The sequence below is a fragment of the Penicillium verrucosum genome (assembly GCF_028828655.1).
Source record: "Penicillium verrucosum strain IBT 35672 chromosome Unknown utg000001l_segment0_segment0, whole genome shotgun sequence".
Classification (NCBI taxonomy): Eukaryota; Fungi; Ascomycota; class Eurotiomycetes; order Eurotiales; family Aspergillaceae; genus Penicillium; species Penicillium verrucosum.
This window is the reverse complement of record NW_026643210.1, coordinates 6,874,255-6,901,244: the sequence shown is the minus strand read 5'-3', so window position 1 is coordinate 6,901,244 and position 26,990 is coordinate 6,874,255. Positions and strand designations below refer to the sequence as shown.

The 26,990-nt window shown below is 46.9% G+C and overlaps 12 protein-coding genes across 12 annotated transcripts; 7 read left to right on the top strand and 5 right to left on the bottom strand.

Moving 5' to 3' along the window:
- Window positions 1–1,100: 1,100 nt before the first annotated feature.
- Window positions 1,101–2,171, bottom strand: N7516_002561 (uncharacterized protein; the record flags this gene model as incomplete). Its single annotated transcript, XM_057215281.1, has 3 exons — window positions 1,101–1,354; window positions 1,443–1,608; window positions 1,650–2,171. 3 exons carry the CDS (start codon window positions 2,169–2,171, stop codon window positions 1,101–1,103), a joined length of 942 nt encoding a protein of 313 aa, XP_057077164.1.
- A 305-nt stretch (window positions 2,172–2,476) lies between these two features.
- Window positions 2,477–4,028, bottom strand: N7516_002560 (uncharacterized protein; the record flags this gene model as incomplete). The annotated part of the gene is made up of 3 exons (XM_057215280.1): window positions 2,477–3,406; window positions 3,461–3,832; window positions 3,882–4,028. The coding sequence occupies 3 exons, from the start codon at window positions 4,026–4,028 to the stop codon at window positions 2,477–2,479; spliced, it is 1,449 nt and encodes a 482-aa protein (XP_057077163.1).
- A 125-nt stretch (window positions 4,029–4,153) lies between these two features.
- On the top strand, window positions 4,154–5,349 carry N7516_002559 (uncharacterized protein; the record flags this gene model as incomplete). The annotated part of the gene is made up of 2 exons (XM_057215279.1): window positions 4,154–4,211; window positions 4,307–5,349. 2 exons carry the CDS (start codon window positions 4,154–4,156, stop codon window positions 5,347–5,349), a joined length of 1,101 nt encoding a protein of 366 aa, XP_057077162.1.
- Window positions 5,350–5,541: 192 nt separating this feature from the next.
- Window positions 5,542–5,952, top strand: N7516_002558 (uncharacterized protein; the record flags this gene model as incomplete). The annotated part of the gene is made up of 1 exon (XM_057215278.1): window positions 5,542–5,952. The coding sequence occupies one exon, from the start codon at window positions 5,542–5,544 to the stop codon at window positions 5,950–5,952; it is 411 nt and encodes a 136-aa protein (XP_057077161.1).
- A 143-nt stretch (window positions 5,953–6,095) lies between these two features.
- On the top strand, window positions 6,096–6,233 carry N7516_002557 (uncharacterized protein; the record flags this gene model as incomplete). Its single annotated transcript, XM_057215277.1, has 1 exon — window positions 6,096–6,233. The coding sequence occupies one exon, from the start codon at window positions 6,096–6,098 to the stop codon at window positions 6,231–6,233; it is 138 nt and encodes a 45-aa protein (XP_057077160.1).
- Window positions 6,234–7,400: 1,167 nt separating this feature from the next.
- N7516_002556 (uncharacterized protein) lies at window positions 7,401–8,891 on the top strand (the record flags this gene model as incomplete). Its single annotated transcript, XM_057215276.1, has 1 exon — window positions 7,401–8,891. The coding sequence occupies one exon, from the start codon at window positions 7,401–7,403 to the stop codon at window positions 8,889–8,891; it is 1,491 nt and encodes a 496-aa protein (XP_057077159.1).
- Window positions 8,892–9,623: 732 nt separating this feature from the next.
- N7516_002555 (uncharacterized protein) lies at window positions 9,624–10,045 on the top strand (the record flags this gene model as incomplete). The annotated part of the gene is made up of 2 exons (XM_057215275.1): window positions 9,624–9,689; window positions 9,749–10,045. The coding sequence occupies 2 exons, from the start codon at window positions 9,624–9,626 to the stop codon at window positions 10,043–10,045; spliced, it is 363 nt and encodes a 120-aa protein (XP_057077158.1).
- Window positions 10,046–13,162: 3,117 nt separating this feature from the next.
- On the bottom strand, window positions 13,163–14,380 carry N7516_002554 (uncharacterized protein; the record flags this gene model as incomplete). Its single annotated transcript, XM_057215274.1, is given in 5 exon segments — window positions 13,163–13,243; window positions 13,335–13,493; window positions 13,559–13,802; window positions 13,862–13,986; window positions 13,997–14,380. The coding sequence occupies 5 exon segments, from the start codon at window positions 14,378–14,380 to the stop codon at window positions 13,163–13,165; spliced, it is 993 nt and encodes a 330-aa protein (XP_057077157.1).
- A 1,195-nt stretch (window positions 14,381–15,575) lies between these two features.
- N7516_002553 (uncharacterized protein) lies at window positions 15,576–16,258 on the bottom strand (the record flags this gene model as incomplete). The annotated part of the gene is made up of 2 exons (XM_057215273.1): window positions 15,576–16,135; window positions 16,183–16,258. The coding sequence occupies 2 exons, from the start codon at window positions 16,256–16,258 to the stop codon at window positions 15,576–15,578; spliced, it is 636 nt and encodes a 211-aa protein (XP_057077156.1).
- Window positions 16,259–20,284: 4,026 nt separating this feature from the next.
- Window positions 20,285–22,910, bottom strand: N7516_002552 (i-AAA protease YME1; the record flags this gene model as incomplete). Its single annotated transcript, XM_057215272.1, has 6 exons — window positions 20,285–20,680; window positions 20,736–22,270; window positions 22,330–22,452; window positions 22,510–22,624; window positions 22,677–22,817; window positions 22,881–22,910. 6 exons carry the CDS (start codon window positions 22,908–22,910, stop codon window positions 20,285–20,287), a joined length of 2,340 nt encoding a protein of 779 aa, XP_057077155.1.
- Window positions 22,911–23,570: 660 nt separating this feature from the next.
- N7516_002551 (uncharacterized protein) lies at window positions 23,571–24,626 on the top strand (the record flags this gene model as incomplete). Its single annotated transcript, XM_057215271.1, has 1 exon — window positions 23,571–24,626. The coding sequence occupies one exon, from the start codon at window positions 23,571–23,573 to the stop codon at window positions 24,624–24,626; it is 1,056 nt and encodes a 351-aa protein (XP_057077154.1).
- Window positions 24,627–25,450: 824 nt separating this feature from the next.
- Window positions 25,451–26,720, top strand: N7516_002550 (mannose-1-phosphate guanyltransferase; the record flags this gene model as incomplete). The annotated part of the gene is made up of 4 exons (XM_057215270.1): window positions 25,451–25,457; window positions 25,511–25,554; window positions 25,623–26,646; window positions 26,701–26,720. 4 exons carry the CDS (start codon window positions 25,451–25,453, stop codon window positions 26,718–26,720), a joined length of 1,095 nt encoding a protein of 364 aa, XP_057077153.1.
- Window positions 26,721–26,990: the final 270 nt, after the last annotated feature.

Here is a 26,990-nt window from a genome sequence, read left to right as displayed (position 1 = left end):
GGACTGATAACTAGGACCCCTTAACACATGAATGTTTTAGGGAGCTGAAATGAGGCTCCATCATTTGTCAGCAAGGAGAATTACATACAAAAATGTAAGAAATGTGGTCTCCAATGTGGCCTATTACGTGCTAGAGTCAATTACCGCTCCATGCGCTAGAGGTTGTTAGTTAATTGCCCGAATGATGCTGCTTAACGGACAGAGAAACAAAAAAATACTCACGAAACCACAGGCATATCACTAACTTATAAGCCAATAAGTCTAAGTAGACAGAATCCGTGTCACAGTAGCAGATATCAAGTTCTTCTAGTTGATACCTTCCGATAACTAAATGCCAATAAATGAAGCCATTTGAAAATTGGTTGACACAGTCAAGCAGGACAGGATCACCCGCACAAACACTGCGAACATTCTCCATCGCTCCGACAGCATCTTTCTTGAATTTATTAAGCGACTGTGCAAGCGTTAAGCTGTGAATTTTGGAATAGGTCCGGATAATGCTTGTATGGTCGTTGCTTTTGATATTCTCCTTGTAGAAAGAGAGGATGTCGTTCGTGTAGGCGATGAAAAGCATCAAGCTTGGAATGGCAGCGACGTATCGTCCTAGTTTTTCGTCTTCGGGTGTAATGCTTTCTGGAAAACAGAAGAATGCATACTATGCTTCGTTGATCCCTGTCTTATGCCGAAAACAACCTGCAGATGAGAGTTGATATATACAAAAGGATAATCGTAATCCTTTATGCAGTAAGACAATAGCTAAGATATGATGCCACTCTGTGCGGCTTTAGGAAAAGCTTGTGGACATGGAGTAGGCCGCCATGTAATGTTTGAACTGTTCGAAGCTCGCGAATTTCAGCGAATCGAATCGTATTCAAATCTGTTGAGATATGTGATTATCTGATTGATTCTCATTGACTTAAGTAAGGAGTTATCTTTTACAGGGGCGGGATGCCTCATACATATCGTTTTTCATAGAATCAGAGATTATGAAGTGAAAATGATGGAAATCGTGTAGGTAGGTCCCAAGAGATATTCATCTTCAATGATATATTACGTCATAACCCTATAGACTAAGGTAAGTTACAAGCATATAAATAAGCTTAAATATAACGTGGAGAAGTCCCCGCCAATAGGCACCCGCAAAGTGAAGGCCGCGGGGGCGAATCCGAATGTTTAGCCGGCAGCGCCACCCGCTCCGCATCCCCTTCATCAAGCGCAACACTGTAGAGCTCTTCCCCACGCTCTTTGCGCTTGACCCAACGCTCGACCTCCTGATCCTTCATCTGATCAGCCATCTCTAGAACTGCCACCGTGTCCTTCGAGTACACATGTGAAACCGCCTGCCAGTGATTCCCTAACGAAGAATGGCGCGTGTATCGGACAAACAGCCCCACAACAATGGCCATCACCACCCAGTGACTAAATAGCAACCCCATCCCTACCCCAAACCCTATCAATTGAGTCGGAATCAGCGTCGCGTCCGAGAAGGCGGTCGGCACGCCCGGTTCCATTGAGTCGCAGCAGCTTCTCGTAATAGACCATCTGGGTGAGAATCGTGAGGAGCGTCTGTAGAGCTACGGCGGGGCTTTTGGTTTGCTCTAACGTGTCCTAGAAAAGACTGGTATACGACTCATGCACGATGTAGATACCCGGGAGCGAGTCCCGAGACAGTATAATGCCCGGGTCAACCATGATTGTGCCCTCGTTCTGCATTCTTCCTTGAAGGACCATGCCTTGGAAGCGCGAGGAGACCGGAATTTGAGCGGCTTTGTATCGGAGACATTCAAAATGGAGGTGGGGATCACTGGATCGGAGAACAAGGATTGCCAATCCGAGCGGGGGCCGAGAGCGAGCACGCCCCGGTGGTTTAGTGGCTGACCGGGTCGGACTACACCCAGCTGGGTACGCATACTTTCGGTGTCGTAGCGCCGCATGAGTTGGCTCCAGGACATAGTGGGCTCCGACCCCTCCCAGTTGCTGTGTATGCCCGCGGTGAACGTGTCCACTCCGAGATTTGCCATGTAGGTTGCCACCCGTACCATAGGATCATCGGTCCCGTTTCCGACTATCACCCAGGGACTACTAGTGGTGTTGTTATTCCCGATAAGGCGGGCCTCCGTCCCATTGTCGGGAACATCCGCCGAGGAGACAACGTCTAAAAGCATAAACATCGTGGATGCCTACAGATAGTCGGGAATCATGCTTCTATTGTAGGCGATAGGTCCGGGTGTCACTTAGCTGGCTTAGGCCCCACCCATTGCTGATGGTGTGTATAAATGACCTGCTTTTTGAGCTGGCAGTGGCTCTATTACGGTGGGGATTCCTGCCTATTCATGAGGGAAAGATCTGGTCAAATCTCTGAAGCGCAGCCTCTGTCCGTCTGCGTTCTATCAGTCGTTTGACCGCTTAGGGTCCTGCTCACTAAATACCAAGTTGCTCTATAAATATAGCGAAATCTCCTATGGACAGTAAAACTTCACAATGGCTCCTTCGCATCAGTCGTAAATCCGTGCTGCATAAGAAACTCGTTGAGCTCCTTGTCCTCTTTCTCCAAATCCAAATCTCCACTTTCAGGTAACAAGTAGTAGACCATCATGCCAAGGATAGCGATGCCACCCGCCAAGTAAAAGGTAGAGCTGTTGCCAGCACGGTCCTGTAGGGGGGTAAAGCACTGAGTACCAACAGCAGCACCCGTTCTACCGAAGGCTGTCGCGACACCATATCCCATGGACCGCATGGCAGTAGGGAAAGATTCGGAAGATATAAGCCCAATGGTAGCACCGGGTCCCATATGGCCAAAAGCTTGCAACAGACCATACAGGACAACAAAAGCCGCAATGTTTTGAGAAAGCTTCGAGTACGTGCCACCGATAACGAAACCAAGCACAACATATCCAGAAAAACCCAAAATTCCCGTCCAGCGACGTCCAATCGCATTGGTAAGCCAGGCCCCCAATACAACGCCGGGAACTGGCAAGACTGCCAAAATAACCTGCCAAATAGCAGTTGTCCGGACATTGTGATCTGTAACCAGGGAGGAGATGATCGTGCTGGACATGATGCTGTTAGGGAAATTGATAAAATCATACAAAAAGAATGCCAACGATGTAGTCAATAGTCTCCACCAATAACGCCGTGCAAGAAGGAGGCAAAGGCGCCACGACTTCGGCTGCCGCTTGAAATTGGAATGGTGGAACAGAGACGAGTCCACCATGAACAGTCTCAAAACTACAATTGAGACTGGGAGGAGGGTGGCAATGGAGTAAATGGCGTGGAAGGCGATAACAAGGTTGTCATCCGTGGCAATGAGTGTGATCAAATAGATTATCATCAAAATTGGGCCCGCGGTTGTGGCCATTAAAGTCGTAAAGGACACAAACATCGGTCCTCTGTATTTGCGCATAATCTTAAAAGCAATCATGAGAATAGATCCAAAGTGAGGGAACGGCTAAATGCTTACCCAGTCCGATTCTTCAATGCCAGCAGCGGCACTAGGAGGATATTCACCTCCAACGCCAAACCCAGCAATTCCACGGACTACAACAAAATACCACAGCATATTGCTCGAGGGATGCACCTGTAGAGCCAGTGCTGCCATTAAGGTACCGATTGCGACCAGGGAGGACGTGACGAGCAATCCGGCGCGTCGTGAAAACATATCAGAAGTGTATCCGAAAACAACCACACCAAGGATCGCTCCGACGATGACTGAGTTGCTCATGCGAGTTTTCATCTCGGAAGAAAATCCATCAGCTCCAAGGACCTGCTTGAAAATTATATTTGTAGGATTGGCGAGGGTGTTTTGAAAGCCATCGCTAAAATTGGCGATGTACTGGGGAGAGTTAGTAGGTGAAGCTCAAGTCTGTCAATATCAGACTCACACAACTGATTATGGTGATATTACTCTGCCATCTGCTTGGACGGTATGAATTTGTCACTTTCTCGACATCCCCACTGACAACAGTGCTGGAATTTTTCGTCTCATCTTGTGGGGGGTTGGAGGGTGTCCCACTTTCAGCGGCCGCCATCTTTCAATTTATGAGGGGTATAATAACTCAATGCTTTCACACTAGTTACTTGAATGCAAAAAGAAACATGTCAATATTTATAGCTCATGTTATCGATCATCGAAGATAAAATAGATATTCGGTCAATGTCCGAATCTCGATCTTTTTTGGATATTTTCCGCGGAGATAAGCAAGATAAGCATTGTGGATTTGCGTGAAGCTTTGATAAGTTCGTGATATACTTGGCGTGGTATTTTGGTATTTAGTAAGCGGGCAAGTCACATGTTATGCAGCTTAAGCCACTGTCGACTTCTTAACTTCCTCCTCTTTCATCTCCCCGCGGATCCGCCCAAGTGATTCCGAGCCTCCAAAGCCACTCGGCAGGAAGGCGCCACGCGGGCGAAGGGTACGCACAACCGTACCTGCCGAGGTTCAACAAGATACCACTCAAGTGGTGACCACCTCTTCGGAGACCACAGCTCCGATTCCGGTTGTTCCCGCTACACAGACCACCGCAGAGTTGGTGACCACGGGCATTCAGCCAACTGCTCCAAGTGTTCCTCCCCAGGAGACCACTCAGGTTGTGACGTCTGTGGTCCAGCCCACGGAGGCAGATACCACCCAAGTCGTCACTACCGTGGTCCAGCCGACAGACACCGCCAGTGGAGCAAATCGAGTTCAAGTTCTACAAGAAACCCACGCATCAGTCGAATTGGTAACCACAGAGACCACCGACAACAACGATACAACTCAGCAGCAACCCGCACATTCGCAAATCGCCAACGAGTCCGACGTTCAGTCACGAGCACGAGCGCAGAAGGGACAAAGTCGAAGGCAGTTTCAACCTTTGCTGCAAAGACATCTCGCGAGAAGGAGAGCACAATCGCTCTCATCCGAACAAGAAACAGAAACAATGGCAGACAGTCAGCGCACGAGCAATGCAGGCTTCTCACCGGAGCAATGCGAATACTTAGCAGCCATGGTCGAAAGCGCCGTAGCACGGGCCATGGCGGCAGCTCCAGCAAGGGGTACTGGACCTCCCGGACCTCCCGGACCACCAGGCCCTACCAACACAGGTCCCGCCGGGCCACCCGGACCCCCAGGACCCCAGGGACCCAGCGGAGCAGTGATAACCGCTGATACATCATGGAAGGTAGCGGAGATTGGTTGCTTCGACCCTGACAGCAAGGCAGTCAACGCTATCAAATCAGTGAACAACGTCAGCTATTACACTAACGTTTACTCATGGGTGGATCATATGCGTGATATCACAAAGCTCAAGTCCGAAGATGTCGTGCGCTCCCATATGAGTTATTCTCTAAGAAACAAGGCAATAAACTAGTATGACACAGAACTTACGGACTTCGAGAAAGCCTCGCTGCGGTGGATGCCCCTTGAGGAAGGCTGGTACCCTTAACTGATCAAACGTTGGAAACCGCCAAGGGCAGAAACCCTCCGGAAGTTGGATGCAACCAGATATACGTGGAACGACGTGCGTGTAGGAAAGGAACCTAGAGATTACGCGCAGGATATCATGAGAAACTCGCGCGCTGTCGGACGAGACGAGCTTTTCGACCAATTGGTCAAAGTTCGCGACAATATTGAACCGTCTTTGCGCAGAGACATCATGAATCCTACCGAGACGACAACTTTGACTGACTTCCTCGGCTACTTGGACCTAAAGTTCCTGGACTGGCAAGATCAAGTCGTTTCCCGACAGCAACGCTTCAACACACGTATGCCTCCCCAAACCCTTAATAGGACGCAGCCCCAGCCCCGTGGGAGAATCCCGATGCAACGAACGCAACACTGGACCAGTCATCGTTTCGAGGCTAACCGAGATCAGCGACCTAATGTTCAAGACACAAACCAAGGCCAGAATCAAACACCGCCAAAGCCATGGAACCGTCATCAGACGCAGAGGAGATGGCAAGGACAGTCATAGAGCTAGAATCAAACCGTAGGCCAAAATCCAGCACAACAGCGCTTGCCCCCCCCCCGCTACCCCCTCATCTCCAAGCCGGAAACCAAAATCAGCTGAGAATTGCAGACAGGCCATTTTATCATAACAGCAAACCGCAAGCCTATATGGCCGATCCTAACCAACACTATCAGTATGATCAGCAAACCGACTTCTTTGACGAAAACGAGGACCAGAGCAATACCTACTATGACGACGTATACTATGGAGAACCATATGATGTTCCTCCCGAAGAGCAGCCTTAAGATGAGGAGTCATGGAGCGGTTACGATGAGCCAACGGCTCAAACTTGTTTCCCGGTAGTCGCAGTTATATGCCTGAACTGCAACGCGAGTTTCCAATCAGGAAACGCACTACACGATCATTTGGATGCAGAAGCATGCGAATGTAAGTCCGTCGCAGCTGGCACAACAGTCGATACTGCCCCAGCTTTCTTCGCAAAAGGAGCTTTGCCTCTATATAAATCTAACCGAAACAAGAGCCACACTCTAGGATACGCGTTCCGTATATAGAGATACGCGATAGCAACGGTTGCATTGGAATCGCGCGATCAGTGCCTAACCGCGTGCTTAGATACGGGCTATGTCATAACGCTTATAGACGTAGAAATCGCCCGGAAGCTTAGCCCGTACATCGAAAGCCTCGAAACTCCAATCTTAGTCAACGGCATCGGCTCGTAGTACCTATCGAAGGAGTGGATGAAGTTGAATGTTTATTTTATAGGGCCTAAAGCAACCGCTAAGTTGACAATAGAAGCTCATTTAGTGCCTAACCTTAAGGCAAAGCTGCTCATCGGCACCGACGTCCTTATACCAGAGGGTTTCAAGCTAGATTTCGATCGAAAAATAGCACAAATTGCTTTATATCAAGATATAGAGTTCCTAGTCAGCATACAATCAAAGGCAAATAGATTGGACACAAAGCTAGTTTTCTCTAAGGACAAAGTGGTCATTCCACCCTATATAAGGATCAATATACCGATTAAGATTAAAGAGAAGTACGGCTTGCCAAAAGATCGAGACTTCATCTTCCGCCCTACCGAGGACTAAAGGACCACGCTATATACCTATATAGTAGACTCGAACTTTACATTCGTGCTAATCACAAATCAAACGCCTAACACCTAGACTATCGCTCGTCACTAGCGGCTCGGAACACTGATAGAGAGCGACTACTCTACAGCTTATCAGGTCTACCTAGACGCGGCCACTCTAGCTACAAACTAGTAGTAAGAGGTGAAAAAATCGACACTACGACCCCAAAACGCCAGAGAAAGAATACTCGAGAACGGCATCATAGTATACGGCGACGAATCTATCGTAAACACTATTGAGGGCGCACTCATGAAATACAACGTCTGGTCGAAGCCTGAATTCGCTAATGTCCCTTAAGAGGATTGGATGAGGATCCTAATGCTTGACGGATGGGAAAAGCGCGTTAAGCGAAAGAGAGTCTACCCAACTGGGCAGAAGGAGAAAGACCTAATCGACAAGGTCTTCGACGGCCTAAAGGCTGATAGGAAGCTTGATTGGGCCACGAGGCACACACCGACACGATATCCAGTCTTTGTTGCCTATCGAGATGTCATAAAAAACGGGCAAACCGTCAGAGTCGGCCGACCGGTGGTGGACCTCCGTGATGCAAATGCAGAAGCTGTCAAGGATATGTACCCAGTGCCCACGCAGGATGACATTTTACAGCTTTGCCATGGGAAGCGATTTATCACAGTCATGGATGCCGCTGCATGGTTCTACCAGTGGAGAGTCCATCCAGACGACATTGGCAAGTTAGGAGTCATCACACACAGAGGTCACAAGGTCCTAAAAGTAGCAATGATGGGACATTGCAACTCTATCGCATACGTCCAACGACAGCTAGACGGGATCCTCCGAGGACTACGAAAGTTCTGCAGGGCGTACATTGACGACATCGTCATTGCTTCAAACAGCTTGGAGGAACACATCGAGCACCTGCATATACTACTGAGTGTACTACAAGAGTACAACATCCGCATCGAGCCTAAAAAGACATTTGTTGCTTTCCCCACAGTCACCCTCCTCGGACAACGTGTGGACTCTCTCGGGATGACGACAATGGAGGAAAAGCTGCATGCAGTCCTCAGCTTGGACTTTCCAAGAAATCTCAAACAACTCGAAACATACCTTGGGCTAGTCGGCTACTTTCGCACGAAAATATGGAGGCATGCGCAGCTGGCAAAAGCTATGCATGACCGGAAAACTGCATTGTTGAAACTCGGTCCAAGAAAAGGGAATCAAAGGAAGAGATTCGCACAGCACACAAACCTGGAAAATCCCACAGACGTCGAAAGACGCAGCTTTGAGGAATTGCAAACAGCTATGCGTCGCGCTTTGACGCATATGACTGTGTTCTTCGATCACTCCCGGCAGCTTTATGCAGAAATCGATAGCTCAAAGGATCACGGGCATAGCGCTATGATCTTCCACGTTAAGGCGGGCTGGAAACATGACGATCACAAGAAACCACCTCCAGCAACGGTAGTGGAACCAATCATGTTTTTGAGCCGACTACTGTCCGCAGCAGAGCAAAAATATTGGCCAACCGAGCTAGAGGTAGCATGCTTGGTCTGGATGCTACAGAAGATAAGACATCTTCTTTTAGCAGTCCCAACGGACAAACCAGCCATCGTATACACAGACCACGCCGCCACAGTCAACATTGCAGTCAACACAAACCTACGTTCAGCAGCCACAGAGAACCAAAATTTACGACTCGTAAGGGCGGCGCAGTTCATTCAAACTTTCAGTTTGAAGGTTTTTCATCGCTCAGGCGCCACCAATAAGGTCGCAGACGCTCTCTCGCGTCTCCGGAGTTCAAACCCTACAAAGCCCACTAAGGAAAATAACCTAGACACGTTCACCTAGGGCATTGACGCTTTCCCCGCGGACGTAGTAGAAAGCGAGTAAGTTAGCAATCACAACTAGACAATGGTGTTCATAGAGCTTTCCGACACCATAAAAAGGAAGATCACATAGGGTTACGAATAGGACACTCGTCTATCGAAGGTGATCTAAATACTCCGGGACGAATAAGCCGTAGACGACCTAGAGCTAATGAGACTACCCTATAGACTAGACGGTAATAACTTGTTGTACCTACTATACAATAATAGATCAGAGGCACTTTATTTGCCGAAGTCTATAATAAAAGAAATCTTTAGCTTAGTGCACAATCAGTAAGCACATTAGGGTTACGATAGATGCTAGGAGCGAATAAAGGGCCTTTATTTTTATAAAGGCGCTAAGCTACTCAAACGATATATCTAGAAATCTAGAAATGCCCAATATACTTAGAGAATAGGGTTCCGCGGTATAGACTATATAGTCTACTTCAACCGATTCTAACCCTACCGATCCCCTATTATACGATCACTATAGACTTTATTATAGGCTTGCCCAAAACGCCCGAGGGATTCGATGCTCTCCTAGCGATAACCGACAAGTTCACAAAACAAAATAGATTTGTGCTAGGGAAGACAACTTAGCAAGGGGTAGACTAGTCAAAGTCAGTCTTAACATTCTAGTGGACAGTAGACTAGGGGTTCCTAGTGGTCATCATTTCGGACCGGGATCCAAAGTTCACCAAGGGCCTATGGCATGGCATCTTCACTCTGCTCCAAGTTCATCTATTCTTCACTACAGCCTACCACCCCCAAGCTGACGGTCAGTCTGAAAGAACAAATCAAACAGTAGAGATTGCGATCAGACACTGGGCAGCACAGCAAAAACGGACAGAAACAGACCAGTCCACCCAACCCGAATCACGACAATTCACCAAACCCGAATTCCGATGGAATGAGGCTTTGCCATTCCTTCAGGCAGCTTTGAACTCTTCTACTAATGCCTCCACCGGCTATTCACCACACAAACTGATGTACGGCGTGGAGCTACGCCAACCGTCACAAATGCTACGTCAAGCATTCGCCACAGAACAGGATTTCACAATCCGTCTCGACGCCGAACGCAGCTTGAGCTACGCGGCTATGGCAATGAAGAACTACTATGATAAAACTTATTAGAGAAAATGGTTCTCTCTAGGGGACTATATCTACTTGCGCCTTAGCCACGGTTATAACATCCACGCAAATCAAGACCTACCCCGAAAGTTAGCACAGCGCTTCGCCGGAAAGTTCAAAGTCATCGAACGCGTCGGACGCCTAGCGTATCGATTGGAACTACCACCAAGCTGGACAATCCACCCTGTCATCAGCGTGGAGCATCTGGAACTAGATCCGCCCGGCGAGGATCTTTAGGAACGCACACCCGAACCAGCTCAACTACCACCTATTAGCCCATAGGCGGTAGAAAGGATTGTTGACAAGAGAACACGACCAGTCGGCCGACCGCGCGGCGATGGCATAAGAGCAATGAGAACAGAATACAGAGTACGATACAGAGGTCGCGGTACAGCTAGCGACATCTGGATCCCCTCTACCGAGGAGGGATATAGTGACCTATTCGTCCAATACGACCAGGACAATCACCAACAATAACCACAAAATCAGGGCAAATCCTATTCTTACGGCACATCAAACCTAAGAGCATCGTAAACTAAAAACATCGTTACACAACTTCCTCTTTCTTCACATTTCAATATTCTCTCACTTTCAATTTCCAACCTTTCCATTTCTCACTCGCATTTTAACTATAGCCAAGAAACGAGGCAAAGCATAGCTCATAGACAACCAGAAAAAGCTCGAGCAGACCGATTTAGCCTACAGCTAAGGAGAAGAAGAGATTTTTCTAGCAATAATAGACGCTAGAGTACAGGAGAACGTCGCGCGTATACTAAAAGAAAACGACATTCTCAGCGAAAAAGGTCTTTCCCAAAGACCAATCTAGGACCCATCTAACACCACGCCAGACCCAATTGATTTAAACCCTACAGCAACCGACAAAGCTCTCGCGCCACTTTATATCAAATACCCTCCAAAGTTCCTACCACCAAACGGGGTAAAGCTATCCGACGAAGGCGTTTATATAGTATCCAAAAACATAACGGCAGCAGAAAGGGGAATCAGATACCCTATCGACTTTGACCGAAACGGCCACATACGAGCTAGACGAACACCCGAGGATCCTACACCATTAATATATATATATAGCTTGCCATTCATTATTATCGTACGAGGAGGAACGCCACTTATCGGTCGCCAACACGCAGACAAGCTAGGGAATATAAGCCTCAAAACCGACGCAAACATCAGACATAACACCACATTCACAATCGGCAAAGTCGTCGCATCGGCCTCGTTCGTCAACATACCCCGTTCCATACAACGTCAGCATCGAACCATCCGGAATAACAAAGACTACAAGATAGAGCAGCAGCTTAAAACAGCAGTCGATATCGTCGCCACCGATCATCATAATCTAGCTATCTTACTCGGTAACAATAACAAAAGAACAAGAAGCACGCTAACCAGGCTAATCGACCTCAAAGATTACAACATCGAATACGCAGACACAACAAGTAAAGCAAACGTTCATATCACTCCGCGCGAACTCTTCACCGAACATAGTATTAACTTCGACTATAACGCAGCCAAAGCCAAACCATACGTCAACACAACCAATCCAAAGCGCATCAAAAAGCAGGAAAAAACAGCCAATAACGATATAGAGATCATATACGATGACGACGAGAGACTTGCCATTGAAGCATATATAGAGACAATACCCAAAGCCAACACTATCAGACCGATCTCGGAAGCTTTACAGATCAAGCTAGATACCATCAAAGAATTCGACCCCACTACCATCACACTCATTCAAGACATCGAAGCAATGGCAAAGCTTAGCGGGGATATCAAATACAGCTTTACCGACTTCAATTCACCTAACAGCAAACGGAGATACGATCTCTATCGAGCATAGATCGGTAGATATGAGGCATACATGCACGGCAAAGACAGCTTGCCAGACACAATCAAGGACCTCGAAGCCAGGATCGAAAGTTGTCAAAGACATTTTACACGCCATGCACTGTCCGAACTGCTCCATCATCACAAACCCGAAGCCGCATAACCTCCAGGAAAACCATTACATAGCAATTTTTAGGCCTCGGGACGAGACCTTTGTTCGTGGGGGCATGATGTTATCATCACGTGACTTGTCACGTGGCAAAGCCCCTCATTAGCTAGCTTGACTACATAGTTAATACCACTGATGCCCCACTTCCGGAATCCGATCCTAGAAGCACCGGGTTACGCACGTCAGTGAGAGCTCGTAAGCGAACAAGATAGGATGATAGTGACTGGGCCTATCATTGAAAAGAAGTGCAATGTATATATGAAATAAAATCATCATCTGAATCATTATCTGAGTCTATAAATTGCGGGTAATATATATATTCAGATACTTCATATGTATACAAAATACCCAAAAAACCACCTAGAAATGCATAAATTATATAGTCATGTGAACGTCACGTTTTTACGATTTAATAGGTCTAATGGGCGCCCATAGATTGGCTTGGGTTTTGGCGCAGCCTACCTATAGGGTTACCGAGATCAGATAGAGCGGGTTTAAGTTTAAGTTCCTAGTAGTTAGCGTTATAGGCGACTAAGATGTGATGGTTTTTACCATGATCGTAGGGCTCGGATCCATTGTAGATCGGATCTCTCTCAGCCAGGCGAGCGGAGCGGCAGGTGGGGTCGAGGGCGTAGGGCCAGCAAGCCGGTTCGGTTCGGGGCGAGTCTTGGCGTGTATCAGTGAGAGCTACTACGACAACGCCCGTTAAAGTGGAGACACTTTTAGCGTCGCCAAGACATATGCGGACACTCTTAGCAAAGTAGGTACTGCCAAGATCTGGTTATATACATAAAATAGCCTAATAGGGTAATTTTTGCATTAATTTTGCATAATAGTGGGCGATGGGCGTCAAATTTCAAAAGGCCCACGGGCCGTGGACACTTTCTAGTGCCTATAGACGGGCGATATCGCAGTCTAGCTGCCTGTAACGGGTTAGACCCGCTTCCTACTACATATATGGCCCTGCCATATAGGCTTCCGTCTCCGTACGCTTCCGTTCTGCCACCGCCTTGCCCGTCATCCTTATTATTATCTCGCTTGCTTCATTCCTTCCCTTCTCCAAGCTTTTTTGTAAACAGCATATCGACTTAGTCAGTATTGAATCAATTTGGCTTCGTTCCTTTACATATATTTTGTGATGGTGGGGTAAAAATGCGGGTGGGTAAAATACTTTGTGGTAGGGTCTGTATTAAATAGCTAATTCAAGCTCATAGACGTAACAGGGCCGACAAGAGAGCCAATAATAGGATTCGGCTCTTCTAAGGCTATCGGAACTGGCTGGCTCATATCATAACGAACGAAAAGTTCAACTGGTGCCGTTTCGTCATCCGCAAAACTCCATAGCTGAGAATATTGCAAAAGCAAGCTTTCTCCATGTAATGAAGCTTGAATTATTCTTCCATGTTTCTGTCCAGTGTATGAAAGAACCAATAACTATAAAAAATAAGTGAGTACTTAGGAAATCTCTAGTAGCTAGGAAGTGTAAGTAAGATACTAACTGGATGGATCGGGTGGTCCCGGAACGGCCGATCGGATGTTCGAGCAACCATCACGGTTAGGACGGCGCTTACTTCTTGGAGAGTAAGGCAATTCTCTGCATGATTTGCGGGAACATCGGATAAAAGTTCCATAATTGCATGTGGGTTAAAGCTTGGCTGAAAAACTTCTCGGAGACTTAGTATACGCCAATAGTTCCTTCTATTAAGTCCATATAGTTTAGGAGCGCTATGCTTCCATTTCGTCCTAGTATATTTAGTCCCTAAAAACAGTAGAGTAAAAGAGAAAAAGCAAAGTATACTAACCTCCGTTCGTAGATAGATCTTAGATCGCTAAGAGTAGAGTCCCGGGGAAAGCCCTCTCCGAGGAAGCCCTCTCCGAGGAAGTATCTGCTGGGATTGAATATGCCAACGTGTCTGTCTGGCATGATCTTCCCAGACATCCGGCCCATATAAAAGTGTCAATGTATCCCATCTTGATTTAGCGAATTCTAGGGGATGTTCGACCTTAGGGTCATTCTGGACTTCTCGTAATAGAGTCTGGAAGTCCCGGGGGTTATTAAGCCGTTGAAGAGTCTGTGGAGGATGGTCCGCAGCCATCGAAACCGTATCGAGTGGATATTTTTGTAGCACCTTTTCCGGATAAGGCCGAAAGAAACATGGATCAAATTGTACAGAGCCGTCACCTGTCATGCCAACTTGCTGGCTATAGATTCCGAGGCCTTGGAGATCACCGGGGGAAAGAAACCAAGATTCACAACTCTTAAGTAGCTTGTAGAGTCGCTTAACTTCATCGCAACGCCTGGTCTGGGTTTGTTTATCCATTTTCGTGTGAGAGGGGAAGAGTTAAGAACTCCGAGAACGAAAGAAAATCAATAGAATTGATGATGAATAGAAGTGACGATCGAGTGTGGCCGTCAATATGTTGGATGGTCAGGTGACCTTAGGTAGGCCACGGAGACGTAGACCTCATTAAAAACATTTTGAGAGCGGGCACCCTAAGGGCGGCCCTCATTTGCATTAAAAAAGTTGACCTTTCTCAATTTAGACGTATAAAACTGCTAAGTCATCTTAATAAATTACTGTTATTTAGCACTGTTTAGGTTTGAATATTACTTTTATCATCTATTTCTTTATTAATATTAAGAAATTTTAAGAAATTGAGTTTTATAATTAATCATAGTATGTAATAGTGACGTTGTAGGTTTTCAATCTCTTTAAGAAAAGTAGTGGTTGGTAATTTTAAAGATTGCTACCTAATTCTATTAGATGGAATATATATTCATAGTAGTACTTATATGGTATATACTTTCAATTTATACTACTAAGCTGTAAATAGAATACTAAATAATACTGCCGAAATCTGCATACTTTATGCATCTAAATACCTAGGCAGAGTTCCATGTTTATCATATTTGGAGGGCCGCCCTCTGAGGGCAAGAAAATCACCGCCCGGCATAGGAAGCACTATAGATTGCTGCAATCCAGTTTGTTCCCTAACATTAGGCAAATAAGGGGCCGCAAATTTCGTCATGCGTTATAGGCGGCTAGCTCATACAGTAGACATGATCGATGGTTCATATTTTTGCGGATGTCGAGGTCGCTAGAGCTGAAGTCGTATTCCTAGGAGCAAACGGTAGGTTAGACCTGGCACTTACCCGCGGGTGAACCTGAAGAACCTAACCTGAACCTCCATTTGGGCGGGTCAGGTTCTGGGTTTTGGAACCTGAGGGAGGTTCCATCCGAGGACCGAACCTCATCAGGTTCACCCGCGGGTGAACCTCAGGTTAAACAAACATGACAAACAGCTAAAAAACGTGACTCGGGCTCAGTTGCATAAATTATATAGAAACAGGCTGTATTGCATTGTAACTGTAAACCAAAATTTTTGTACTTTATAGCCTTACAGAAGGACACTGTATGTCTAATATTGCATATTGTAGCTTTATCTTCGATAGGGATTTCAAACATCAGTTTTCTATATTATATCTAGAATATAGGGTTCTTAAGACTTGAACTGTTAAACTATATACCCATCCAACAGTCTCGACCTCTTCCGCATTCTGCCTGATACACGCTGCTGCGTATTAGGTAAGGGTAATTCCGAGGTCTCTTCTGGATCCGTAATGTCATCGGTATCAGGGTCTTCCTTATCGTCAGAATTGATAGCCGGCCGCTTTCCAGCGGCAACGGCTGAGAGTGGTGCTACGGCCGGGGTATCAAGGTGCATTTCGATATCTTCCTCAGTGTCACTGATAGCTTCGGCACAATGTGTTTCAATATGAAGCTCTTCGGACGTAGCTGCGATCTCTTGCTCTGAAAGATATTCTTGGAGAATCTGCCGCTGCTCCTCCTTAGTATCAAATCTTGTTGTACACATGTATAATATGATATCACGGATAGTCTCTGGGCTTAACGACCCCCGGCGATAGTGGCAAATGTCCCGGGCAGAGTTAAAAAGACGCTTAACACCGGCACCAGTCGCTGGGATAGACATCATATCACGAGTAATGCTTGTAAGAATAGGGAACTCCCTCTTATGGTTTCTCCAGAAGATCTGAGCGGATTTATTGATAGTGGCTAAGAAGATTAGTATTATGCTTTATATCGAAGACTTCCTTACTTACTACTCTGGAGGTACCTAGTAAGCTCATCCTGCTGCGGACTACTAGTTGATCGTTGTAAGGAATCGCCCTTAATCATCCTCTCGAGCGCTGATTTAGCTGGGAATAATGAACTATTAGACGGTGATATATTTGATGGTATACGAAGGCGGTATTTCTTAAAAAGGGACTGGAGACTCCGACGGTATTCCTTTTTATAGTCTCTTCCTGTGTTATCTGGGGCCCAATCACTTGTTGAAAAGAACTCTATTTTATTAGATGGATCTAGGATCGTTCCAATAGTATAGAGATCACCTTTAATAAGATCTGTTTGACCGTAGTACTTTGATAGCTTATCTTTTGCAGCCTTAAGGGAGGAAAGCATTAGCTGTTTCTAGGCAACTTTCTTGCGACGAAGCTGACGTATCGATCTTTCAAGATGATCAAAGAGCCTGTTATAAATACTAAAGACAAGATGAATACTCGAGTCATTAGTCTGGTAGACTAGGGTGGTGTATGTGAAAAAGGGCTGGAGAATATGAAGTAGATAGTCGATTTGCCGCTACCCCTCTGTACTTAATGCAAAATGGGGTTGGTTAAAGAACGAGATAGAACAGTACTCGTCGAATGTGGTACGAAGCCTTCTCGCCCGGCGAAGTATAAGAAACGTTGAATTCTATCGCGTATAGACGTCTTGGATTGGGATAAGCTTTTGCCTATTAGACTCGAGCTTCAGAAACCCTTCTTTACGTTGAGGACTTCTATTAATAAAGACTGTAAGACCTCGAACCTATAATAATAGTTAGTATATCAAATATATAGAATATTATCCACTAGAAGTATACCTTATTTAGGGTATCGGCGATATCTCGCTTCTGCTGGCGCGTACGAAGCGATCGAACACGATCCTCAGACCATTGTAATTTAGTATTGTCATTTTTTGGCGAGGCCTTGATTTTACCAAGTAATTCAACTAGACTCAATTGGATAATATGAGCAAGGCAGGGCACTTGAATGATCGTTGAATCCGTATTTAGTTGTAGTTCCCGGATTGAATTATTGATCGCGGCCATAAGCGTCTTATTATTAGACGTATTATTAGTTGTTACCGCTAGTATACGATCTGTGATTCTATGCTTCTGTAGAATCTGGAGAACAACTTTACCTAGGTTTAAGCTAGAATGAGTTCTAGAAAGTGGCTCGAAACCAAGGAGGACCTCGCGATACTCTTATTCGTTGTCTAGGAAGTATCCTGTTATAGCTATAAACGCGTTATGGAATGGTGAAGTCTAACAGTCAAGTGCGAGTGATAGCTTTGCTCTAGATGGGAGTAATTGTAGTGTCTCTTGTTGATGTTGTAGCACGAAACCCCGGAGGCGCTCGCGAATCACCTTTCTCGATGGAAAGCTAGGTGGCTCGGGTGCTAGCCGTGCGAAGGAAAAGAGATCACGGAATTTTTGATGCTCGACGAATAGAAAGGGTAAATTCGATGTAGTGATAAGATTAAGAAGCATCTGCTCCTATACTTGTTGGGTAAAGATAGGCGCTGGTCTTTTCTCGGCCTATTTGATAGTAAATTTATTGTTAGTATAAATATAGGATTTAGACTATAGAGAACATACCGCGTCACTAAGCAATTGTTGGATACTACCAGTACCCCTCTTCGGTAGTTGCTTTCGGTACCTTGGACCGTCAAGATGTTTCTGCATCGATGACGTTCTAGTATGATTCGTAGTAGGATGCGTAAGAACTGTACGGCACTTATTACACATAACGCCTAGCTTACCATCTTTAGCATTTGCAACTTGTTGGAACCCTTTCCAGCACTCTGCTCGACGATTTGTTGGGTTTGTATCCCAGTTGATCCGTTTCGACTTGCCATAGCTAGTATCAAGCCACCACTTCACAAATTCCGCTGTCATTTCGGGTGTATAGATAATAAATTCGTTAATACGATTAGGCTTGATTCGCGGTAGGGTGCTTGGGGCCCGATGTACTACGCGAGATTGATAGTCTGGAAGGTCTGGAACTGAGTCAAGTTGGCCTTCGGATAGTATTTGGCTCTGGCTTTCGCGTTGGGATAGTGAATCGTTAGGGAGAAGGTATTGGAGCGCGTCGAATGGTAAACTGTCCGTGGTATCGAAGCTAGACGACGCGTAGGCGCCGGAGGGCTGAGATATAATAGATTTAGCAAGCTAGTAGAGGGTATAATTGTTAAGGAGGAAGAGAATAAGGAACTCACTTATTAGTTCTTTTGAAAAGATACGCGATATTCCTGGGGGATCGGTTTGACCCTATTCTACGCACTAGAATTGATCTATCGTCTTTTGTATCTATCGACCTATATCTGATTGGCTATTATAGTGGATCATTTTAGAAGAGAACCTCACTTACCCGCATAGAACCTGAAAGTTAACCTCATTTATCCGTAAAGAACCTAGAATTTAACCTGACTTACCCGCATAGAACCTGGAGGTTAACCTCGAGTTGGGAAAACCGTCTTGTTGAAATTGGCTAAGTCCAATAATGAGAACCTTTAAACTAGCTTTATGACATATATAGATAATTTAACCCGAATCCTCTAAGACGAATTCATAGAGGGAGGTATAACGATTTAATTGATATAAAAATAACGGGATTTCAACTATATCCTAGTGGTTTTCTTGATAAATTGTAGTTCTGTTGGTGAAGATACACATAGGCTATAGTGTTCAGAATATATATATCTGCATCTTTATATGCAATTTCGCTGGTGACCTCTATTGACCACCTACCACGTCGATATCATCGAATATTACTTGTAATTTATTAATGAATGTGCCTTCTGTTTACTTCTAAATAATTATTTCTTCATAGTTCACCACGTTGACAGAGTAATCAGATAAATACCGCCAGATCAACGAAACAGCTATAAAAGTTTATGCAGCCAAAAGAGGAAAAGCGTCGAAAAATTATGTATATGCAGGTTCATGTAGGTTCATGAGGTTGAACCTCAATGACCCTCCTTGAGGTTAAGGTTAGGTTCAGGTTAAAAAGTTTAGAACCTAACCTCTTGAGGTTAGGTTCAGGTTCTGAGATTTGGAACCTATGGGCGGTTCAAAGCCAGGTCTACGGTAGGTAGTAAGAGCGATAATCCGTTAAAAGTCAAGCGGAAAAAATCAGAATAAAACACTAATGGATTGATAAACTATCTAATTAGGGGTTCTGAGATATTCCTAGATATTGTAGAACTAAAAATTGAGGGTTGGATATTTTCCGGTATCGTGGATATAAGACTCGGGCGAGTTGAATAGTGGTATAGCTATAGAATAATAAAACCAATATGGCCCTACTATGAATTTGCCTCCTAGCTGGACCGACCGCCAAATTGATAACGCTAGCCTTCGTCGAGGGGACAACGGTCAAGAGTTCTAGTGAACAACTACATTTGGTTGGGGCTAGCGTGGTGCATTTTATTGAGGTGAGCTGCTGACTTAGCTGCTCCCGCGGGCGCTCTGTTCGTAATAATCAGGCGACACTCATGAGCGAGTCATCCAGCTTATATAATGATCAGGTGACGCTCAGTGAGCGATTCGGGTCATTATATAATACTCAGCGGCGTGCTCAGTTTTACTCAGTGAGCAAAAGCGGCTAGGGTAAGCACTAAAACGGAAAGGGAAAGCCATCTCGCTCGGCCTAAAATCCGGTGTATATGTAGTTAGGTACCTAGGTAGGTACCTAGTTAGTTACATGGTTACATGTATATATATTGTATGGCCATGGAACACTGTTCTTGATATTGGACCATCGTTGCCCACTACGTTCGCAACGAATTAATCAATAGATAGATTGTGACATACCACGTACAACGTACAGGGAATATGTACAAAGATCAATCCAAGCTTCAATGGTATTACACACACAGAAAAGCGGCCAACTGATAACCAGAGTCAACTAGAAGTCGATCTGACTGAGACATGATGTAGAAGAGGAACCAAGGAAAGATGGTATTTTCAATAGACGCCCGAATGATGGCGGGATGCACAATGGAGACGAAAAACAAGGTAGGCGGGTGTGTCTGTAGAGCCAGCAAGAAAATAAGACATGAAAATGAAAAGGGGAGATTACAGAATGTGTAGAAGTGAACTTATTCATTGACCGTGGGTGCTCTTCCTGCTGCGGCAGACGGGTTGAGATTGGTCGACTGCAAAGCCTCGGGAAGCTTCAGGGGCGCAGTAGGGGAGGACTTCAATTTGCTGATCTTCTCGCCCTTAAGAATCTGCTCCATCTCCTCCTTTGTGAGCGTCTCGTATTCGATGAGCGCCTTTGTCAGAAGCTCTAGTTCCTTGCGCTTTTCGGTCAAGATGTTGGTTGCCCGATCGCGGGCCTCTTCCACAAGCCGGCGCACTTCACCTTCGATCTCTTGCTTGGTTTCCGATGATAGGCTGTCGTAGTTGGTAGACAGGTCGACGTTGCCGAGTTTCTTGGAATATCCGAACCGGGTGATCAGTGTGAAGGCCGTCTCGGTGGCACTTTGGATATCCTAATGAGGCCGTTAGTATCGACAAAATAACAAAAATATAACCAGTAAAACTTACAGCGGAGATACCACTAGTGACATTGTCGTGGCCGAAAACTAGCTCTTCGGCAGCCTTGCCACCCATGGAGACGGCGATGTCTGCCAAGTATTCGGTGTAGTTCCTTGAAACAGTATCCATCTCCGGCAAGAAGTGGGTGATACCAAGGGCCATACCACGGGGAACAATGGTGATCTTGTACAGCGGGGTGGAGGAAGGAGAGAAGTGTGCAACAAGGGCATGACCGGCCTCGTGGTACGCAGTCAGGAGCTTGTCCTTGTCTTGAATGATACGACTGCGAGCCTCAGCACCCATCATAATCTTATCCTTGGCCCAGTCGAAGTCAAACGACCCGACATTAGCCTTACGGTCACGGCTGGCATGGACTGCAGCTTGGTTGACCAAGTTCTCCAGGTCAGCACCGGAGAAGCCCGGGGTGCCACGTGCAATGACTCCGACATCAACATCAGTACCAAACTGGATTTCCTTCATGTGATGTCTCAAGATGTCCATTCGGCCCCGAACATCAGGCAGGTCCACAACGACCCTACGATCGAACCGACCAGGTCGAGTGAGTGCCTTGTCCAGCAGTTGAGGGTAATTGGTAGCAGCAATGATGATGACACCGCTAGTCTGAGAGAATCCGTCAAGTTCCGTGAGCAACTGGTTGAGCGTCTGCTTGACATAAGCAGCATCGCGCTCATTTCGCTTTCCACCTATCGCATCCAGCTCATCGATGAAAATGATAGCCGGAGCCTTGCCACGGGCCTGAGCGAACAAATCACGAACACGCTTGGCACCAACACCAACGTATACCTCATCGAATTCAGATCCAGACATGTAGAAGAATGGAACACCCGCTTCGCCAGCAACAGCACGCGCAAGCAAGGTCTTTCCAGTACCGGGAGGACCGACCAATAGAACACCCTTGGGCAGCTTACCACCTAGGGAAGAGAAACGATCTGGGTTAAGAAGGAATTCCACAAGCTCCTGCAACTCATCTTTGGCCTCGTCACAGCCATGCACATCGCTGAAGCGAGCCGTTTGCTGCTCGGGCTGGGCCTCCTTATCCTGCGCACCCCGAACGTTCTTCAAAACGCCAGTGGTTTCAACCAGGATAGTGACCGTGACCAGAGAGATGTAAGTGAAAAAGCCGAAAATGAGCAAGAATTTGACCCAGCGGAACACTGTGCTTCCGAGAGACTCGTCGACCACAACGTAAAGAGGAGCGTCCTTGGCACCGGTACCGTTTTGCTTTCCCATTCCGATTTGACTGCCAGTAGCCCGAGCAGCGACCGCTTGGCCGACTGCCTGGAGCTGTTCAGGGCTCAGATTGTGGTTTGACCCGGCGAAAGCTCCAGCTCCACCGTCGGCGCCACCGACGCTTGACTGGGCCTGTTGGACCAATGCTTCAGTTGTCAGATCGCTTGCAAAATAACCGCTCCGGTGTCGTTCGATAACTATGCCCGGCATTTTGGCACGCAAAAGAGCCGAGTAGAGAGCATTTTGGGCATCTGCGTTTTGCGGGCTCTTGTTAGCGACCTTCTCCTTCTGAGCTAGTACGTGATGCCAGGACCCCCAAACAAGAACCGTTGCTGCTGTATCTTCGAGAGACCATTGACCTTCGGGGCCGTGCGTAGGGAGTTAATGCGGAATGGGGTGAGAGTCGAGTATGAACGAGCACCGGGAAGAGCATGGCGGATCGGCGTGAAAGATGAGGTGGTCCGAAGTGCGTTGTCTGTTATCGATGGTTAGACATAATTTATCAAGCTAATTTGCTCAACCCAAAACATACTTCGGTTCAGCAATGACGACCATGTTTGTTGCGAAGGCCGGCTGACGACCTCCGCGCGTAGGGCTTCAATGGAAACACCTTCCAGGTATTCAGGTAATGATGCGCGTGAAGAGATCTGTTTGTATCAGCATGGGGTGACGCCAAATTGATGATAGGTTATGCCATACTGTCTCATTTCCTTGTTGGCTAGTACTGCGCTGGAGAGATTCGCCGAGCTTGGTCGTCGGAGTTCGCCCAGTCTGCTTCCAGGGAGCGGCCAGGACGTTACACATTGAAGGCCAGAGATCCGAGGTCACGGCAGCGACATTCTAGTAGCAAGTTGGTTGTGTCAGTTGTGAGATCTGGATGACAAATTGCGAAGTGGTACTCACAGGCATGGGGATCGGGACTTGGAAGGCCATGACTGTCCGATATACAGCGGCACTTGGCCGGGTGCGAGGATTGGTGTGTGCTCCTCTTGATCGAATTTACAGCTGAAGAGCAAAATTGAATCTGTTAAGCCTGAGTTGAAGATACTGACATCGTTGACGCAAGAATGAAGATAGAGGAAGGCGATAGTTAGTGTGCTCCGCTTTGATGCGGCGAATGGCGACGGCCACTTGTGTCTGAATGGGCGACCGTAACAGTGTCACGTGATGCCAAGTGGCACGTGCACACTATAAATGGATTTATAGTGTGGATTTATAGTGTGTCATTAACTCCTATAAACTCCGATGAAGGAATGAAATCAACATTTTTAATGCAGAATGTCGTATGGTTGACTTAACTGTGTATGGGTGATTTTGCGAGCAAATTGGTAGTAAATGGAGTACTTGTAGGTAGGAAGGGCCAGGTACACCTGTTGTCGGCGGTGTTGCTCACAGAAACTGCCCATGGTTCGCGGCCCGGTCTTTACGAATCCCAACGTCTTGACTTCCACGGTCATTTGAACTTCATCCACCGTCTTGACGCTCCTAAGAACGACACTGTGACTCCCATTGCTCAATGGATTCAGGGACCTTCTGGCCTACGGTCTTTCTCAAGGACAAGAGCTCCCCTTGACCTGTGTATTCCGCCGTCCAATGCAGACTGATATGTCTCGAAAATTTATCTTCTTGGTAGGGTCTCCGTTGGCAGCAAGCCTGGATTGGAACACAGACGAGCTTCTCAATAAACCCATACCTCCTTTTTACGAGAATACGGAGAGCCCAGAACAACAGCTATCCCTGGACCAACCACCTGTAAGATGGAGAGTGTTACGGTCACCATCAGTCGATAAGTTAGGAGACAATTATGACTCTTTCCAACGTTATGAGGATCCGGCCTTTTTCATCTCGCATCAACTGGCTGTTGCAACATATTCCCCAGCAGAAGGGCATTCAGAAGATTCGATTCTTAAATTCTACGACCATTCCTTTGCCATCCACGAAGCCTCCGAGGTAGCTGGCTCAGATGTGGAGGTAGCAGATTCCACGCAGGAGAGCAGTTTGGGCGAGGACAGCATGCTGGTTAGCTCTACGGGGCCGGACAAGCCACACACCCCTAAGTCACCTCGCATCCTCCTTATCCCTGGACCCCTCAGCAATTTGCAAGATCTTCCCACGGCCAGGTACATCCAGTCCATCGTACCGCAAACGATGACGGTGAATATGATTGTGGGGGTGCTGGCAGTTCACCCCCCACGTCGGATAATAACGCGACAATGGAAAACCGAATTGGACCTTGTCGAGCTCGTCGTTGGGGACGAGACAAGGGCTGGGTTTGGAGTCAATTTCTGGCTCCAGCCTGCCAAGTCGACCACTGGCAAGAACAATGAAGCGGATTGCCTGAGTCGATCGCTGGCGTCACTTCGACCCCGCGACATCGTTTTGCTCCGAACTGTCGGGCTCAGTACATTCCAAAATCGGGTGTATGGACAAAGTCTACGCCGAGGGATGACTACGGTGGAGCTATTGCATCGACAACCGGTAGATGTGACGGATGCGGTTGGATTTTACCAGGGTAGGATGCAAGAAGGTAGCTCCCAGGATGATCAGCCGGTTCTTAAGGCTCGTCGTGTACGAAATTGGATGCTCCGATTTGTGACGGATTCGGTTGGAATGTCACATCCACGTGGACTGCCTCCGGATACGCAATAGGCGAGTTAATTGATTTCAGACTTTCAGACTTTCCGACTTTATACTTTGTATACATAACATGTAATTAAAATATTCGTTCGATAAATATATGTACAATATTGTATCTAGAGTATGAATCTTTGAGTACGTACGGAGTACAATATACATAAAAGTAAAATGCCCATTGGATCTGGGACGGGAGAGGGGGGGGATAGCTGAACAGCCCAGGAGAGAATAATCCCCCTTCCCCCACCACTATAACACCATAACCTTAGAAATCCCCTCCCCCATCACTTAAGTTTCAGGGGCGACACCTCATGACCAACAGGAAATTTGAGGTTCAGTTTCGTGGGTGCAATCTGCATTACCCCGGTAAAAACCATGCAATAACATTGGACATATTGACCGGGGATGGCTGAACTAGTGAGACCTCAGGAGACCAAGAGACTTTGATGAACGCGTCAGAGCTGTTAAATCTTTAGAATGTACTCCATATTTGAAGAGATGGTCAATCTACTCTGTATATTCAATACTCCGTACTCCGTATAAATTGATATATTTAATTTAATTTCAAGTAAAATTACTCAAATCTCCTCCCCAAAACAGCTCCAAAAGTAAGTGAAAGTCGAAGTATATGGCCCCCTTTTTCCCGCAAACAGAGACCGCGCCAATCACCGCTCACTCACGTGCCCCCACTTGGACGAAAATAAATCCATCAACGGCCAGGTGTTCCCTAAATAACAGAGAGTCTCTCTCTCTCTCTCTCTCCTTTTGCTTAGCCTTCTATCTGATTTCTAATTTTCTTTTTCTAATTTTTTCCTATTACTTTCAATTCTCAATTCATCATGAAGGGTATGTGGTATATTCAAAATGACTTCCACTTCTCCCCGCTAACCCCTCTACAGCTCTCATTCTTGTTGGAGGGTTCGGAACCCGCCTGCGTCCTCTGGTAAATATTCCCTTTTTTTTTAGATGTCTCATCCTTTACTATGCAATGCTAACACTAAATTGTTCTAGACCCTCACTCTTCCCAAGCCGTTGGTGGAGTTCGGAAACCGGCCCATGATCTTGCACCAGGTCGAGAGCTTGGCTGCTGCGGGTGTTACTGATATCGTTCTTGCCGTCAACTACCGCCCGGATGTGATGGTCGCGGCCCTCAAGAAGTACGAGGAACAATACGGAGTCAACATTGAGTTCTCCGTCGAGTCCGAACCGCTGGGCACGGCTGGCCCGCTCAAGCTAGCGGAGGAGATTCTGGGCAAGGATGACTCGCCTTTCTTCGTCCTCAACTCGGATGTTATTTGCGACTACCCCTTCAAGCAGCTCGCCGACTTCCACAAAAGCCACGGTGACGAGGGCACCATCGTCGTCACTAAGGTCGACGAGCCCTCCAAGTACGGTGTCGTCGTCCACAAGCCCAACCATGCCTCCCGCATCGATCGCTTCGTCGAGAAACCCGTCGAATTCGTTGGCAACCGCATCAACGCCGGTATCTACATTCTGAACCCCAGTGTTCTCAAGCGCATTGAGCTTCGTCCGACCTCCATCGAACAGGAGACCTTCCCCGCCATCTGTAAGGAGGGCCAGCTCCACTCCTACGATCTCGAGGGCTTCTGGATGGATGTCGGTCAGCCCAAGGATTTCCTCACCGGTACTTGCCTGTACCTGTCTTCCCTGGCCAAGCGCAAGCCCCAGATGCTTGCCCCCCACACAGAGCCCTACGTGTACGGCGGAAATGTCATGGTTGACCCCACCGCCAAGATCGGTAAGAACTGCCGTATTGGCCCCAACGTGGTTATTGGCCCCAACGTCGTCATTGGCGACGGTGTCCGTCTCCAGCGCTGCGTCGTGATGGAGAACTGCAAGGTCAAGGACCACGCTTGGATTAAGTCCACCATTGTTGGCTGGAACAGCTCTGTTGGCCGCTGGGCGCGTCTGGAGAACGTCACTGTTCTTGGAGACGACGTTACCATCGCCGACGAGGTGTATGTCAACGGTGGCTCGATTCTTCCCCACAAGAGCATCAAGCAGAACATTGATGGTAAGTCTTGCTTTCTATTGATCACGACAAGCGCATACTAATCTATTTATACAGTTCCCGCGATTATCATGTAATCCCTCTTCCCTAATTCCCTCTTCCTTCACGTCGCTATGCCTTTTGAAATACCTCCCTTCAACTCTCGTGCCGATACCACCCTCCAGTCCGCCCTCCTTGATGCATAGAACCGGAGTCGTTTACTGCGTTGTCTTCTCTGTTGCCGGCTTGCCTGTTCTTCCGTGACGGTTTATCGCCCTCAACTTCCTTCCTTTCGTCCGATAATCAATTCACTCAGAAACCTAGATGGTGAAAGCGTGCGATTTCGGCTGCTTTGCAAGAAATAACCC